This window comes from Tympanuchus pallidicinctus, unplaced genomic scaffold, assembly GCF_026119805.1.
Source record: "Tympanuchus pallidicinctus isolate F22 unplaced genomic scaffold, pur_lepc_1.0 scaffold1, whole genome shotgun sequence".
Taxonomy (NCBI): Eukaryota; Metazoa; Chordata; class Aves; order Galliformes; family Phasianidae; genus Tympanuchus; species Tympanuchus pallidicinctus.
Window position 1 is genome coordinate 57713034 of NW_026294618.1, and position 18153 is coordinate 57731186.

An 18153-nucleotide genomic window follows, 5' to 3' on the forward strand; every position below is an offset into this window, starting at 1 on the left:
ATACTTCTGATCCATTTTTTATGCCTGCCATCACTGCTTCCCTGATTTTGGCTACTTCTGCTGTAGGTAATTTTTTTTTTCTCCCGTAACTGCTGTTAGACATTCTGTGTCTTAGTTGTGTGAGGGTTAACACACTTTGTGTGTTTCCTGGCCTAAGATAGAAAGAGAATCTGACAGCACTGCTGCAGGGTACACCTTCTGGAGCAGTTTCTATAATTATATGAGACTTTTGGGCACTGGAACTGGCTCCCCAGAGAAGTGGTCACAACAACAAGCCTGAGTTTAAGAAGCATTTGGACAATAGTCTCAGATCTGCAGTTTGATTTATAGGTGATCCTCTCTGGGGCTGGGAGTTTGATTCTGATCTCCGTGCGTCCCTTCCTACTCGCAATATTCTCTGCTGCTGTGATTAAAATGGGGCAGTGCTTCAGCAGATGCTCCTGCACATATTAGACTCATGGTAATTTGGGGCGTGTTTTATGAAAGTATGTGTTGAGACAACCAAAGAGAGAAATCGCTGTGTGTTTAAAAATCGTCAGTACTTTTGGGTCTTGGGAACACTCTCCTTTCTTGACTCGCCCTTATTTCCTTGACTTTGAAATTGCTGTGTTGTCTCTCCTCAAGGTTTCACAAGAAGCATTGTTGCTGTCTATAGTACCTGTATGCTGGTAGTTCTTTTGCGAGTCCAATTAAATATTATTGGCGGTTACATCTACCTAGATAATGCTGCAGTCTGCAAGAATGGCACAGTAAGTTTCTTGTTTTAAAGGTTGGAATTTATATTCTTGGGAGTGAAAGAGTAAGTTAGTGAGAGATAGGCATAGCTCAGCAGTATTTGAATGAACAAGTGTCGTAAGATGGGGAGACATGAAGGGATTACTGATAGTAAGGTTTGTTGATATTTTATTGTAGTCTCTAAATTCAGATTATTTGGGGATAGTATTGCTTAACAAAATACTAGCAATATTGAATAATTCCTTTTGTCTGCGTTTGTATTGTTTTAAGACAGCCACTTCAATCTGAGCATCAAAGTTAGTCATTTCTTTGCTTTCTGTAGTCTTTTGTGTAATATTGTGCAAATTATCCAAGATGTGTATGCAAATACATCTATAAATACTCAGTTCTTCCTAGCTTGTACATTAATCTCCTCAGTTAAATTCTCTTAGCGCTAAAGGAAATGAAATAAAGACTGGTTAATTGTTTTTTTTTTTTTTTTTTTTTTTTTTTTTAACTCTAGAAGGCCACCTAACGAAGTATCTGTTGATGAGGTGGAAGCTTGGTTTTTGTTTATACAATGTATCTGCTGTTCAATAATAGTAGATTCTAGACTAAATGTCTAGAATAAGATCTGCATATTGCTGAACAGCTCACCTAAAAATAATGAATGCAAACTTTTATTAGTTGGTATATGCTCCTCTCAGATCACTCTTGCTGGGAGTCCAGGGACAGCACGTCAAGGCAGGTCTGAAGGGTCTAGAAAGCTTTCATTAGGGAAGCCAGAGATGATGGAGGTCATGTTTGCATTTTGTAAAGTCTGAAAAGGCTTTTTGGGGCAAAGAGGCTCTGGAGTAGAAATGTTTCCTTTCTATTACTTTTCCAGTAGAGGAGTGGGTTGACAGAATCAGCTTTGAGGCACTTAGCTGGAACAAACAGACATTCTCTTCAACTCCCCAAAGCTTTGTTTTTTATCAAGGGATTTCTCTGGTTTCTGCTAGGGTTGAGCATAAATATTTCAGCAGGTTTAATTTTTAGGGTGGGGACTGTTATCTCCCAGTTCAACTATGGCAATTTGTAAATATAGCCTGCTTAAGTATAATGAAAATATTGGTAGGAACATGTGATTGGAAGGAACCACAGCAAGCTGTGAAATACTGAGGGGAAGATACAATTAATTTTGAGATCCTCTCTCAGTTTTTCTTTAAAGAAACTTTTCATTTTCATATTCTGTATTTTCCAGTACTGTGATACAGAGGAAACTTCTCAGCAGATAACTACTAAGTTACTAGTTATTTTCCAGACCTGCACTGAGAGTGGGGGACTCTGCCTGCTGTAGGGTATTATAAAGATGAAGGAAAATGTTTGCTATCTGTTCGAAATGATTTTTGTGTTGTTTTCTATTTCGTTTCACAGAACTCTTTCTTTTCCCCCCACAGACACCATTAGCTCCCCCTGAGGTTCAACAGCAATATTTATCAAGTATCCAGCACCTGTTAGGAGATGGTATGATATTTTTTATAAACCACTTACAGGATGCTCCTTTTCTTTAGACTTAAGCAAATAATTAGAATAACTTTGACACTTTTTTTTTTTGTTCTAGGACTGACTGAGTTAATAACTGTTGTTAAACAAGCTGTGCATAAAGTTTTTGGAAGGTAAGAGGTCCATATTTCCTGGTAGTTAGCTTTTTGTCTTTACCGTGGTGACTGCTTCCACAGCAATGAGTTTTATTAGAATTTAAAAAGTGAAAAAAAATGCAGACTTTTTCCAAGACCAAGCTTTTGGCAGGTTGGGAACACAATAGTGCAGACCAGTATCGATTGGGATCCTATAGTGAGCATATTAGCAGTAAATAAACACTACATCATTACAATCTTGACTGCAAAATTAATAGTCTTTTCATCTTTTCAGTATTTCCCTTAAGCATGCCCTATCTCTTCTGGAGCTGGAACAGAAACTAAAAGAAATCAGGAAAGAAGTGGAACATAAAGATTCAGATCAGGTTGCACCTTATTCTCCCTTATGTCATTATCTGATGCCAGATGAAGAAAACCCCCTCGCTACCCAGGTATGTATTTATTTCATCTAACTTTTTTATTTTGGAGAGGGATGAGTGCATAACTACTCTAATTACATTGTGCTAACTGAATCTTTGATAAATGGCAGTACCTCTTTCTTTATAAATGTGAAGTATCCTTATCTCTTTGGTCTAGGATGAGGAAAGTTGTACCTTCTTCACACTTGATTGAAAATGTCAACTTTGAACTTGGAAACACAGCCATGTTAGTGCTTTTAGCCCATGATTTATGCCATAGCATAGTGCTGCTTAACATAGTCCAAATCTGAAATGTATTACCTTTTACTTGTGCACCAGCAAAGAGCCTGAACAGTTGGCATCATCTCTGAAAGTGATGCTGTACTGGAAAAAGTGATGGTGTGCCCAAGTCTTTTTGTTGATTTGAGAAGGAAAATGAACAGGAATCAGGAGCCAGGCGTATCTTATCTAAGTGGCAACATTAAAGTAATTTCCCAAATTTTCTAACAGTATTTGACTCCAGCCATATCACAGGTTGGTGAAAACTGGTTCTCAACTTGATATTATGCTGGTATGAAGAAGAAACTGAGGTTTCATTGTGTGACCCCATGCATTTATCTCTTAAAGTTCAGCTACCATGCAGTGTTTATTTCAGCTGCTTGATTAGCATGGTATTTTCTGCCAGTATTTTTTATATATATATATATATTTTAAGTAAAATAAAAAATCACACACAAAACCAGTGACCAGTTACAAGCAACACACATAAATTTATAAAGAATCTGTGATAAATTGTTTGTATTAAATAGATGTCTTAACAGTCATCTTGACTTAATGCCATGACATAAAATTATTTCCACCCTTACTTTTATGATTCGTATGGATTTCTCACTAATTGGCATCTGTTGTTTTTTTCTAGGCTTGTGGACTCACAGAAAGAGACACTGCAACAATTAAATTACTTAATGAAACTAGAGATATGCTGGAAAGGTAAACAGAAAATATTCATATCGAACTCCTTACAGCTACAGTTTATGTGAGACAGTTTTATAAAGAAAGTGGTGAACTTTCATTTGCTAGATATGACCTTTCAGCCACTGTGCTGCCTTAAATTTTTATATTCCATAATTAAAGGCTGGGATTTTCAAAATTTGTGTGCTTTGAAACTTGTAAGAAATAATCTTGCCTTAATAACACAAGGATGCTTTATCACATCTAACTGGTACCTCTTCCTCACATTTTCTTAGTTACACAGGGAAAGAGAAGTACATCCCTTCTGACACAAATTGAGAGTAATTATTTTGCATTTACTTGCTTTGATAAAATGAACACCAGTTTTGGCTTATCAGAATTTGTTTTTAATGCATGGTTTTATGAGTGGTTATATGCATCCTTCTACAAGAGCTACTGCAGTGAGGCTTCTAAAATGAGCACTGAATAGGAATGAAGAGAGTCAAATGCCAAACTGTTTTTGGAATGTAACTGCGAGAGATCTGGGGCATTTTAAGGATGAGTCCCTCAGTGCTACTGCCTAGTAAGAAATAGGTAAGGAAGGAATGCTTTCCATTTTATCTTTTAGTATCTCTAGGGTAGTGTTGAGGTTGTTGACTGTTTTGCTGTGGAGATACTTGGAGAGATTTGGGAACCTCACATACTCTTGAGATTTGCAGGGGTTTTGGTTTTGGAAAAATGAATCCTAAGAATCAAAACAGCACGTATTTACTTCTTCAGTCCAGACTTCAGTACAGTTCTGAGCACGTGTTTAAACAGAGGATTCAGTCAACTGCTGGACAATATGGCGGAGTTCTTCAGACCTACTGAACAGGACTTCTCTCAAAATGGTTCTGTAAATAGGTAAATGTTTTCTTTTGTTGTGGTTCTTACTATGACGTACTATCACATGAATTCTAAAACAGGCAAGGGATTTTCTTGCCTACTTGAAGTTCTCATGCTAGAAATAACTTTGTTTCTTGCTTTTCAAGAATAAATATGGTCTCTTCGCTTTGGTCAGAGAGCAAGGAGTATTACTTGTTTCTCCCCAGCCAAGAACCTGCTGGAATTTTCCTGAAGTGTCTTTCTCACCATCACTTGCACATCTAAAAGCAGAAATCAGAAGACCGATACTTTCCAATTTTTGCCAGTGCTGTACAAACAGAGTGCTTTTGAGTTTGGGAGATGTCCCTTCACCATTCCCCTAGAAGGCTGGGAGAAAGATAGCTCTGTATGTCCAAGTCTCTGACTGTTAATTACAATAGTTCTCAGGGAAGGCAGACATAACTGTGGTTCTCCAAGTAAGTGTAACCTACAGAGCTTTAGGTTCTTGTCTGGTATGTTGGAACAAATGCAAACATTCGGGATCTTCTCCTTTCTAAAAGACTGTTAGAAAAGCAGGTTTTATTCTGAGGTTATCTTGGTTTTAGAACATGTCAGTGTGTTAGAAATCTGAAAGCTACGTTCAAATCCTAGAAATATAATTCCTAAAATATTAAAATGAATACTTTGAATAATAACTTTGTATGTTTGTTTTAATAACTCACGGCTCTTAAATAGTAATGTTTGTATTGAAATGTAGCTATTTACATTGCTTAAAATATCACAAAGGCTTGGCTGTCTCTCCTCAGCTTGGTTAAGTAAGGGTCTGAGATTATAGAAGGACACGTCTAGCAACTACCTTAATATATACACAGGCAAATACTGTAGCTAAAACATTCATTTTGCATGAGAAACAGTTGTGAAACTGCAATAGGCTGACCAATTGATAAAATTTTCTTTGGTAGTTCTATATTAAATGAAAATAGGGACAAACCTTCATCTTGTACATTCCAGTGTGTGGTCTATCCAAAACTAACTACTTCCAACTCTTATTTTTGAAGTAGAAATTATATAGATTAGTAATAATCACAGTTGTCTTACAAATATCCAGGCAAATCTACGTCAATAATTTTTGTTCTCTTCTAGTCTCTCCAGCATCAGTCTTCCTTTAGCCAAGATAATTCCAATAATAAATGGACAGATCCATTCAGTATGCAGTGAAACACCCAGTCACTTTGTTCAGGTAAGAATCTAGCTTCATTTAAAATATCTCTAGTGAAGTTTTGAGATGTTATTTCTTTTTAGTAAAGTACCTTATTTTGTTTAATTTCAGTGGCTTAAACAAGTAGGAATAAGTAACATAAATTAAACTTTTTGTAGAGCCGTACTTTCCAAAAAAAAAGCTTTTTCTCCTATAATCTCTTCCCTGAATGAAACAGTGCAGGAGCAGAAAAAAAAAAACAACCAAGTCTCAGCTTGGTTGTATTTGGAGTTCTGTTCAGGAATTTCATGCAATTGAAAGGTCTGAGTTAGGTCTCAGGAGGAGTGCCAGCTGCTTTTCTCATGATCGGCACAATTACGTTCTGCAGTAAAACCAGAAGAGTGGTGGGTGTAGTTTTGATTAAGCAAATGTATTCCTCAAATTTCTTCCAGGACTTACTGATGATGGAACAAATGAAAGATTTTGCTGCTAACGTTTATGAAGCTTTTAGTACCCCTCAGCAACTAGAGAAATGAACTGCACATTAATAGGAATAGATCATGTATTTATAACACATCTTTGTGACTACTGCTGAGATTGGGGTTCATTTTATAACGGCGTAGGAGTGGCTGAGCAGCAGGAAGAACGTGCTGAAAAAACTGGGAGTGAGCCCATAGTTGTTCTCTCTAATACAATTCTATTTCAAATGCCAATCAAAATATTCTTGTTGAAAGAATCACTGTATGTAAAGAATTTTCTATTAAAAAGTTGTTAAACTCTTGCATAATTTGATTATTTTTATTGCATTTGAAAGGCATCTTGTGGCAGTACTTCTAGAAGTTACTAAAACAAACAAACTTGGTGGCCTGGGGGGTGTATGGTTTGGGAAAAACATTAATTGAAGAATAACAGAACCGAGTAAGGGTTCACATTTTTCTTTTGTTGTAAAAGACTTCTCCCCTTGACTTTACAAACATTGCTCCTCATTCTGCAGAAAGCTTTTGCCAACTGCTGCCCGTGCCTCTTGAACAAGTTGGGGGTGCTCTCTTTGTTACTTACAGAATGTAGATTTTTAGACGTTCTTGTTTATGCTGTTCAAACAGCTACATTGTACACATTAACTTGTAAATATTTTATCTTAATTTGTATTAATTTTGAGGCTAATTGTCTGTATTGTAATAAAATATTTTAATGTAAACTTTGTGTGTGTGTAGTAACATTACTTAGCAGAAAAAGCAATACCTCATTTGGCCTGTCACTTAAAAGCCTCATGGAGTTGAAAAAAGAGAGTGGATTTAACTTACTTACTCAGTAATAGTTTTGCATTTATTAAGATTACTCAAGCTTTTGGTTTCTACACTGAAAATATTCCTGTTTTTTGTTGTCTTTCATCTCCTGCTCCACGCAAATCTCACATGCAGGCCTACCATTATTAGTCCTGATGAGTTTGGGAATTTTTCAACTGGACACAATCCAACTCATGCTTAAAATGTTGTGTTCTTGCCAAAGCTGAGGAGCCCTAGCAACAAATCCTTCAAAAAAAAAAAATTGCTGAAATATAGTTTTTGTTGTTGTTAATAGTCCATAGTTCACAGAAGGCACCCTGGTAACTGTAAAAATAATGGATGTAAACAAGAGCCAGCCTTAACTTTATGACGTGATACAAAACATAGAAAAAAAAAGTAAATTCTCAGAACTCGTGGACAGAATTACTCAAAATAGTTCTGTTAGTGATTCTCGTTATCTTATCATTAGAGATTAAAATGTACATATGCATTGCCTCCATGCATTCATGATTAATTGCTAGTCATTATGAGAGTGTTCTTGCAGCTGCAGTATATCCATTTCAGCTGAAGCTGCCAGATGTAGCACACACCTGGAAAGTTCATTCTTTTAAGGCTTATATATATGCATTATATTTTTTCTTTTACAATATTTCCATAAAACTCTCAGTTTTCTTGCACTGAAAGTATACAACTTTTATGCACAGTTGTCTGACCTGTTGACCATGAGCTTGTTCTTTCTCAGGGCTTTAAAAAAAATAATAATAATCTACTGTCCCTTTTCACATAACTGCCAAGAAACAGACTAAAAAAAGCGAAGAGGTCAAGATAAAGGCTCAGTTATTCACACAAACTCAGAGAAACTAGCTGTACAATAGATAGGTAAGTAATTAGATTTCGTATGAGGTTCATTTCATTCCATCTTGTATAACTGTCTTTCAACATAAAAAAAAAAAGATGCTTCTCAGTCAAGTAGTAGTTCAAAGCCAATGATGAGAAACTGGGCAGGAAGAAAGAACACCAACAATGTAACTTCTGGACTACCCAAGGCTCCAGTGTATGGCTCAGTTTACATCAGTCAGTTGCAAGGTCCAGCCCCACTGACATGGCAATTGCTTCAGAGTTAATTGAGGTAGAGCTACGACAATTCCCTTTTCTCCCATTGCAACCCATTTCAGTGGTTCCTTGTAGCCAACCAACTTCACCTGAAATTGAAACAGTAAAATTAGAGCAACGTGGTTTTGAATGCATATAATTGCATATTCAATTAAGGAAAAGTTCTTCCCATTCTACTACCCATTTATTCTTAAATGCCACTTATCAACCGAGTGAATAATAAGAATAAAGGTAATAGGAGAAGTACTTGCTAAGCAGACATGTCAGTAATAAAGCTAGTGAGATTGTGTCTAAATCTGAGACCTTCTCAAGTCTATAAAAGATCTGTAAACGTGTCAGAAATCTCTGGGATTTCTGGGTCTAAGTAGGTATCGGGTACCACAGCAGTGATGTGAGTATCACCTGTTTATGAAATGCCTCTTTCCTTGCGCTAGAGCTTGTAGTTTTAAATAAGCATCAGCTTTTACAGAGTACAGGCAGGTAACTCAGAACGAAGCTGATCTAAAGAGCCCCTCCCTAGTAAGAGCACATAAATCTTTTGTGGACACTTGTTTGCCAGCTTGTATGAAACATTGAGAACAATGGGACAGTGTAAGGGAACGACTGAAAAAAAAAATAATCAGTCTCTACCCCTAAGGAACATTTCTCCTGCTCACAGACAGTCCAGATGCTTCTTTCAAATTCAAGGTGCATTTACATTTGCATTTTACATAATATTTAGATGGTACTTTTAAAGTTTTTTTGCCATATCACAGACCTGTTTCATTATCAGTTAGATTCTTTTCAGTTGAAACTAAACCAGGACCTTGTATGTTTTTACTCAAGTTCTTTACAGAGTGAGTGGTGAGGTGCTGGAACAGGCTGCCCAGAGAGGTTGTTGATGCCCCGTCCCTGGAGGTGTTCAAGGGATGGGACCCTGGGCAGCCTGGTTTAGTATTAAATGGGGAGGTTGGTGGCCTGCATGTGGCAGGGGTTGGATTCATGATCCTTGAGATCCCTTCCACCCCTGGCCATTCTGTGATTCTGCGATCAGGGAACTGAGTCCAGGAACACAAATGCATTTCAACAGCTAGTGAGCATGTGGTGATGAGACCAGAACAGAGCTGACTCAAAGCAAGCCCCTTAAGTGCACATAATGTGGATATTAAGATCTGAGCACCAAGTGTTCTGCTGTGTAATTCTGCCTCTGTTGGGTCTGAGTACTTGCTAATGGAGCTGTGGTATCGATGTCCTTAATTTATGACCACTGTATATCTAGGGTCATATAGAGTTACATATAGAGTCACTGTTGTGTCCCTGGACATCTAAAACCTTTGTGTGCATCACAATATCATAAAGATGGATATTGATCATAAAGGCCATCCTGGGCTAGAATCTACAGTGGAAAGAGGTGAGGTGGCATAGTTGTTTTCCTGCTATTTGGCCTCTTTTTAGGATCCTCAGTTTGAAAGCTAAAATGTATCCCACCAACAATTTAGCATTAACCTTGATAAGAAACATACCAGTAGGAGGTCTATGACAAGTAAGGTCCCAGAATGAAAACTAATATTCTGCTGGGTCTCTTCCACACTACTCTATCCTAACAGTTACACATTCCCAAAGATGCCAGAAAATAAAATAAACATAGATGGAAAACAACAAATACTAGATATGTTTTCCATGTACCTTCAGACTATGTTCATTTCTTGTGTTACATGTTATAAACCTCACTGTTCTACAGGGGGAAGCAAGAAGTGTCTTCTTACCTGTGTTTCTGCAAGCCTTGCCTGTGGCTCACCAAGTTCCAGAATCCCAGAGTTTGGCCAGTTAAGGAAGATGGCATTTACTTTGCCTTCCTTTGGTCTGAACGTGTACCTGGATGGAAATGGGAAGCAGAAACATGTCAGTCTTTCCCTGTAAATTTTCTGGAGCAGTATACATCACACTTTCTGGAAAGACTGGAAAAGAACTAATATGAAAAGTTAGCACTGATTACATTTTCAGATGCATAGCCTTCATTTCATAAAATCAATCCCCTTTCTCAAAGTACTATTCCTTGAAAATACATTCTGACAAATTAGAGGTAACACAGATTAACAATAAACTGAACGTAGAGGTAAACATCTGCAGTAACTTAAGCAAGCAGATGACAACTGCTGCCTTGTCATGTAAGAACAACGATTTTGGTGGGTAGGGGAAACCATTAACAGATAATTGTGGGTTACATTCAGAGAAAATTCACATCTATAAGGAAACATAGAGGCATTACACTGAAGGACTTAGGATCATGTGGAACTGTACATCTTCCACCTTGCATAGTTAATTTTTTAAAAACCAAATTATAGCAGAATTATCTTGGTGAAGAATTTTTTCTTGATAGCCATCTTATCTATCTACATTATGTCACTGGAAATCTTCAGCATTCATCTGAAGTATTTCTCCCACCTTACTTCATTGTAATTACATTTTTTTTGTCCTCAGAAGCATTTTTATTCAACAGTCATCAGTTTCAAGGCTACAGCCAGATGGCCAAATTAAGAATGGAGCAGGAGTTAAACAAAGCCCAGTGAGGCAGAGAAGTGGCTGAGACCAAAAGCCTGATGGATTGTTATGGAGTTACAGCAGCAGTGAGGCACAAAAGCAGAGCAGAGTTCATAGGCTGGCTGAATTTACTGACCAAGCAACTGCTAACATCTTCCTTTTTAAAGGTAAAAACACAAATACAAAATACATTAGATCCCTAGTTTCTTTCTCTCCCCTTTATCTCTAAAGAACAACACCAAGATTCCTATTGTATAGATTTGTATTATACAGACTTTGTAGCAGTTTTAGTGGGAGCTATTGGTAATAGGTGAACGGTTGGACTGGATGATCTTTTAGGTCTTTTCCAACCTTGGTGATTCTATGATTCTATATTTCTGGATTTTTTTTATTGTTTCTGTTGCCAATTCCACTTAGAACCACTAAAGAAACTCCTGCAACCTTCCTTCAGCTCTAGCATCATCCTGGAGCTACATTCTCTGACACACACACTGTCTGCATTCTTAGACACGCTTCCACACGCAATTTCTTAAATTAACGAAAGGGTTCATTTCTTCAGAACAAGCTGATGATTTCTGCAGTATGAAGCCTCAAGAATTTTAAAATTAAAATTTTAACTGTTAAAACTTCTACAGCTTTATCCCTTACCACACTTGTGGTGTGACCGTGTCGTTCTGTGCTCTCCACGGTTTGGTTCCATAGATGGCTTCTCCATTGACTTTCAGCCAAGCACCCATTTGCCGCAGGCGTTCCTCAAAGATAGCAGCGACGCGGCCATCGTGAGTGGGCCCGATATTCATCAGGAGGTTTCCTCCACAAGACACTGTTTCTACAAGTTGCTGAAATGTTTTTAAACATAGACAGAACAGCGGTCACGATTAATGGAATTATATGTTTGAAGTTCTTACTACAGCCTGGTACGTTGCTTCGGAATGATGGACTGGACTAGTTGGTGCAAGTTCAGACTCTGGAGGTCCAACATCCCAACAACCAATGCAAAATTTAAGCTCCCATAAAACAAAAGCTCCACTGTCAGTTTGCATGGCAGAAAATATCCAAAAATACATTTTCACACCAATACATCTGACTGATTCTATTAGAATCAGATCCTACTTTTTTTTTTTTTTTTTAATTTCAACTTCTGCTGGAATTTCACAAGAGATTTCCCAGTAGAACACTTACAGGATTATTTTTCTGCATGAAAAGGGCTAGCAGATGCCACTTCATTTTTACTGAAGCTGGGAAAAGCAATGTTTTCTCTATTTTATGGCCACATCTCTAAAACACCATGAAGCTTTAGATATTTAGTACAGTTTTCATAAAATATGCAGGAGAAAATGAAGCAGTTTTAATAATTTATGTAGCAAAGAATGAATCTCATCTCTAAGGGTACCATTAGTATCTCCCATGTATTCCTCCTTTTTTAAGTGAAGCCAGTGATAGAATGGGCATTCATTCGTATGATTTATTCATCACAGTCATAGACCTTAGTGCCCACAAAATTCACACTGTGTGTTACTGTAACATGCAGTGTACAGACTGAGAATCAAAGGAAATGTTCCTACTATAGAAAGAGCAGGATGGAAGTGGTTGGAATTCAAAAGAGAATGGAAGATTGAACCAGCAGAAAAAAAGAAATCCTATATTTAATCTAGATTTTCAAAGGGTTCATTCATCATGGAACATAGCTTTTACTAGACCTATTAATCCAAAGAGGTAAAACGTATTAATGACATTGTCTTTTAGCTCAGCCCCTGAGATTACATGCTCTGGCATCAAGAGTCTACATTAATGCCATATTGTGAACTTGACAATTGGCAAACAAGCTGATGATTGTTCTAGAGAGTCCAGGAAGCATCTGTGCTCCCATCCACACTGCCCTCCAGAGATCACAGGCTGAGACTCTGGAGTCTGAGGAACAAACAGCTGGAGATAAACTACTGAATGAATTAAAACCAGCTCCTCTGAAGAGAGATTGCTTCAATTTGAAATTGTCTTTTGCAAGGACAATACAAAGGACATGGATTAAGCAACAACAATCTTCCTCTTCAGTAGCTGAATTTTGTAATTAAACACATTTTATCTCAAAGACAAGACTTCTTATCATTCAGTGTCCTAAGCTTCCAATCTTTTTTTTTTTTTTAATATTTTAGACTAGCAAATGGAATCAATGTTTTAACACTGGCTATCTGTATTTGCTCATGTTTATCTGTATGCCAGTAGCACAAGTGTCTTTTTTTCTTTCCCTTTTTGAAGTATGAAATAGAGCAAAAGGGAAGTTTCTCACTGCTAACTGAAACAGTATTAACTCACAAAGTTAAGAAGAAGGGGGAAAAAAGACACAGCCTTCAAGCAAGAGCCCCTGTGAAACTACAGCTGTTTGCTTCTTCTCAACTCAAAAGTGCAGTTACCAGAAAAACAATCATACAGATGAGTCTTTGGTTACTCACAGAGGAAATTCACTGCTAAGAAACTGTATGAATTTTAACTAGATGACATTTCTCACAGTATTTTCTATAAAATTAATATATTAACCAGGAGTTGCAGACATTCCCTTTGTCCCGCTGTACCTTCACCAAGTCCTCAATTGTCAAGTAATCTTCAAGATTTGCGTTCCTCCTGTACCCCCATGACCTCTTGTCAATAGTCATGCAGTTCTCCCACTTGTGAGGCAGAAGGTGTCCTGGGTTGTACCGGTCACTGCATGTGTAGAAGCCACCATGCTTACAGATGCTGCCCACTCCCCAGCGGTCATTGGTCACCACTGTGTCCCGAACTGGACTGGAAACAAAGAAATTGTATGTTTAGGATTTTATTTCTAGCCATTACACTCAGAGCCAATGTAATCCCCCTCACCTCCTGTACAGCCCTCCCAGAAATTAACATTTAGGATGACTTCTGTACTACTGCAATTAGCTTAAGTGCTATTTCAGGAACCCAGTTCTTAGGGAAATATGCTGCAGCCTTTCACAGGAGTCTTGCCAGAAGGCAGTGTGCACTTCACATCTGCTGCCAAACGTTCAGTCTGTGATGACAACAACGCACCTCTGTACTCAAATTATCTCGCTATCTTATTTGCCCATGCAATAGACAACGCTAAAGAAAAATGATTAAGTAGAATAATCATTGCCATCTTAACTGATGAATGTGCAAGCATGGTTAAATAAATATGAAAGAGTCTAAAACAAGCTTCAGTAGTTTTAGGTAAGACCTGGATTACTGGCACGCTATACATCAGGTAAATTAAGATTTAGCTAAGTCCCCGTAAGTGGAGGTAAAAAGTTTCACAAATGATACAGAAGGAGACAAACTAGAAAACAGAATTTCAGATTAGGAGCTAAAATAGCATCATGATACACCTGTCATTATACAGCCAAGCTAGAAAACCAGTGCTGTTCCAGTAAGTATCTGGTGCATTTCCATCCCCATCAGACCAAACTATTTCTGGTTGGTACTTGGTCACAATTTCATAGAGTTCTGGTAATGATTTACTGGTTGGAAACTTTCGTGTCTTGAAGACATTGGTGGCATCCTCGAGGAAGAGAGGATTAAACCATTCAAACAGGGAGTGATATAAACCAAAACGCAAGTCAGTTCTGTTTCTAACAGATGTTTCTAGTTCAGCCACAAGGTCTCGCTTTGGTCCCACATCGACAGCATTCCAGTTCCAAGAATATTTGGACCCCCACAAAGTAAAGCCTGAAAAGAGAAAAATTAAAAGCTAAGAAAGGAAAGCAGCAGAACATTGTGGTTCTACTATGCAAGTGTATTGCAAAAGAAAAAAAATATATCAAAATAATCATTAAATGTGTAATCATTTATACATATACATAAACATCTGTAGAGATAAACATTCAGATAGAAAAATATAAGCATTCAGTGTTCTTGTTCTGATAATCATTTGATCCTCCTCCAGTTGTTCACTCCATTCAAATGCCCATATGAAATTAACCAAGGATACAGAAACTTTTTGACACATTAGATTTTTACTGAATGTAGTAAATATGAATTCCAAATACACATTCAACAGTTGGAAGACGAAACATTAGCTTGTGCATTCTGCAATGGAGACATCATTTGCATTCAGACTACTCTCCTCCCTTTTGTTCACATCTCATGCAAATGTTCACTGTTCATTTGTCTTATCATTCATTAGCACTCAATCAGCAACTCAGTACACGTGCATAAGCAGAGTGCAAAAACTCCTGAAGCAGCTTTTAAAACATCAGCATTAAACATCCTCACCTCTCAGACATCCAGCAACTCAGCTCAAGCACTGTAGGCACTACCAGGCTGCAGATTTAAACCATGGCCAGAGGGGCCCCCGCTCTCACCTTCAAACTGCTTCACACTCATTGCCTAATAAATTGTGAACTGGATACATGTAATTGTATCAACTAGACAAACATCTTGGGTTGTTTTTTTGTTTTGTTTTGAAGTCAGTGGAAATTACGCCACAGAATCAGAGTTTTGAGTGTGTCAGAGGTGGGATTAAATTTCACAAGTAGTTACTCGTTAAAGTTGCAAGTTTCAAGCCAACATCTCCCTGAACACCAGCAACGCTGACTGGCATTGTCATATTGCTTCCTGATATTCTATACTTTTCTTTGCTACTAGGTTTCCTCCCAGTCCTGCCCTTTTCTTTGCCGAGCATCTTGACTCTTGGAACATATTGCTAAATTCCCTGGAGAAATCTCCAGGCAACTGCCAGTTCAGAGCAGCTCTCCATAGACAAAACAGCGCAGCATTCACTTTGTGGTTCCTTGAGCAATATATTGCACAACAATCAGAAATAAACCCAGCTGCTGCTGGAAGTTCAGTTGCCCCCACCACTGCAGGCTGTCTTACATAGAAGAAAAAAAACCATGGCACAATCTATTCTTCCTTCTATGCGAGTTTCATGAGCATAGCTTTTGTGCAAGAGTCAGGAAAATGCCAGCACATTTTAACTTTTTGACTGGGTTGGGGCAAGTAATTGTGTCATCTCTGCCTTTCTCTTAGCAGGCAGGAAAGTCATTCCTTCAGTTAAAAAACACAACAGCTTCTAACATTCAGAACCCTTCTGCTTACCTTCATGATGTTTTGAAGTTAAGACAACATATTTTGCACCTGAAGCCTTCAGAATATCTGCCCACTGGTTAGGATCAAAGAACTCTGCTGTAAACAGCGGCCCAAAATCTTCATAACTGAACCCAGGTGGGTAATTTGCCTTCATAAATTTCACATAGGGCTCCCTCTTTTCCTTCTGCCAGTACCACCTACAAAATACAGATCAAAACCATGCCTGCTGGTGTGTTTTTAGACAAATAAAAGATTACTGAAATCATTAGTTCCTATCTGCATTCACACTGAGAGGCACAAGAACTGGATGCACGTGATACAGGCAGCCACATAAAACTGCTTCAGAACATAACAGCATTAATAATTAAAGGCTTCCTTCTCTCTGTCCTTTCCCCATGCTGCACTTCTTCCACTGGCTCCACTTTGGAAAGGTCCCAGGATTTCATTTGTGAAGTCAGTGCTATTGCTCCAATCACTCCAGCCCACAGTGAGGCCACAGAGCTGCTCTGGCCTCACCCTCACCATGAGCAGAGAACATAAATGGCCAATACAGCACTGTGTGTCTTCCGCCTACCCCACCTCTCCCCTCCCTAGAAATGAAAGAGGAACTCCAAATACAGCATGCAACATCAAGCCTTATTGCTAGAGGCCTTCTATAACTGCTGGGGAGAAAGGATCTGAAAGCTTTCACCTTCACATAAACAAAGCCAGGTAGCAAAATCCTGTTGGCAAATTTAGGCATAAATGAACAGAGTTTGAAAGTAGAAGCAATGAACAGCAGAATTGGAATATCTGAGATGCGTTTCTCTCTCCCATCTTGAGCCAGTCTCTAAGCTGAGCTCTGTACCACCACAGAAGCTGCATGGATCTTACTGTGACTTTCCCAAAGAGACTTCAGCGTAGGCTGATCCAGTCTCTGGGAGCCGGTGGCAAAACATGTAAAAAAATAAAAGAAAGAGGCCAAGGTTATCTTCCTTCTTGAAAGAGCCTGAAAACAAAACCGAACAAACTGGTTTTTAAGGATGTAGCTGCACAAATAAAGGAGTAACGTCCTTCCTTTGTCACACAGCTTGCTAACAACATGAGCCTTTCTGCTCTGACAGGACTGAGTTTCAGAGCTCTACTGCCCAAGGCTGTACAGCCCTACAGGGAAGGAGGCACCTAGGCGGCACCAGGGTCTGTGGCCTTGCCCTGAGGCCATGGGCAGGGACCTGGGCCACCTGAGCGTGCTCCGCACCAGGAGGTCCTGCAGGGCTCCTCACCGGGATGAGCCTAAGGGAGGGAGGCAGAGATGGAGACAGTCATCCACTGCATCAGATTGTTTTCAGACCTTTTTCGAAAAATAAGAAGAAAAAACAGGATGTTTAGCGTGAACGTGTGTATGAACCTTCCTGTGAGAGAGGCCTGAACAGAACCTAGCCTTTTTCTCTCTAGCAGAAAGTCATTACTCAGCAAATGGAGTATGCAGCAAGAACTGCAGATACCCTTATATGCAACTCTGAGAAGAATAGGCCAAATATTGCCTTCACTAAACAGTGGTTTGCTGATATTGACGTCAGCTTGCTTTATGAAGATTGCTTTTAAGCTTCACCATGGCGAAGAGCTGCTGTTTACCTCCACACCCCACAGCATGACTTAGAAGGAAACTGCACACCAGACGGCTACACCCAGCGGACCAAAGGCTCGGACTAAATGGATTTGAAGGCGCTGAGACTGAAGTTAAGCGGAATGCACTTCTTCATGAAAGTGATAACGAGGGAAGAAAACCACCGCGAGCAGCACGAAGCAAACAAAGCAGCGCCAGGCAAGGGAAGCGCTGGGCTGCTCGCAGCCTCCTGCCACAGCTGTCCTCACTGCGCTGCGGCACCCGTCCCTTCACCGCGGCACCTCGGCCGCCTCCTGCCGCTCCTCCACCTCTCTCGCAAAGCTCGCAGAAAACCGCACCGGCCTCCAGCCCCGCTCGCCCCGCTAAGCGGGCCGCCCCTTCCCTCCGCGCCCGGCGGGCAGCAGGCGAGGCGGCAGCTCACCAGAACCACTCGCTGCCGAAGCTGGGCACCGCGAACACGCCCCAGTGGATGAAGACGCCGAACTTGGCCTCGTCAAACCAGGTGGGCAGCGGACGGGCGTCTAGCGAGGCCCAGGTGGGCTCGTAGCGGTGCCGCCCGCCCAGTAGCCCCGGTAGCGCCAGCAGCAGCAGCAGCAACGCCGGCTGCAGCAGGCCCGACATGGCGGGAGGCGGGGGCCGGAGCGAGGCGGGGCCGGGGGCGGGAGCTGTTGTCCGAAGGCCGGGCGGTACGAGGGGCCGAGGCCGCCCCGCCTTGCTCGTCCCGGTGCCTTGCGGCTCCTGCCCCGGGGAAGGAGCAGCCCGGCAGGTTCTGGGGAGAGACTTTGTACATTTTTAGTTACGT

The 18153-nt window shown here is 39.8% G+C and overlaps 2 protein-coding genes across 3 annotated transcripts in view; one reads left to right on the forward strand and one right to left on the reverse strand.

The window, feature by feature from the left end:
* PEX3 (peroxisomal biogenesis factor 3) overlaps window positions 1-6552 on the forward strand; it is an 18105-nt gene extending 11553 nt beyond the window's left edge. For both annotated transcript variants that reach the window (XM_052679540.1, XM_052679550.1), the window contains 8 exons: window positions 625-749; window positions 2154-2220; window positions 2318-2372; window positions 2629-2785; window positions 3672-3742; window positions 4484-4606; window positions 5711-5807; window positions 6218-6552. In XM_052679540.1, coding sequence (XP_052535500.1) covers window positions 625-749; window positions 2154-2220; window positions 2318-2372; window positions 2629-2785; window positions 3672-3742; window positions 4484-4606; window positions 5711-5807; window positions 6218-6301 — 779 coding nt within the window. In that variant the 3' untranslated portion in view covers window positions 6302-6552. The remainder of the gene's footprint in view (window positions 1-624; window positions 750-2153; window positions 2221-2317; window positions 2373-2628; window positions 2786-3671; window positions 3743-4483; window positions 4607-5710; window positions 5808-6217) is intronic.
* On the reverse strand, window positions 6215-18001 carry FUCA2 (alpha-L-fucosidase 2). The gene is made up of 7 exons (XM_052679501.1): window positions 17773-18001; window positions 15755-15942; window positions 14044-14383; window positions 13255-13465; window positions 11333-11523; window positions 9910-10018; window positions 6215-8253 (listed from the first exon to the last, which is right to left on the reverse strand). Exons 1-7 carry the CDS (start codon window positions 17970-17972, stop codon window positions 8113-8115), a joined length of 1380 nt encoding a protein of 459 aa, XP_052535461.1. The 5' UTR covers window positions 17973-18001; the 3' UTR covers window positions 6215-8112.
* Between the last annotated feature and the right edge of the window lie 152 nt (window positions 18002-18153).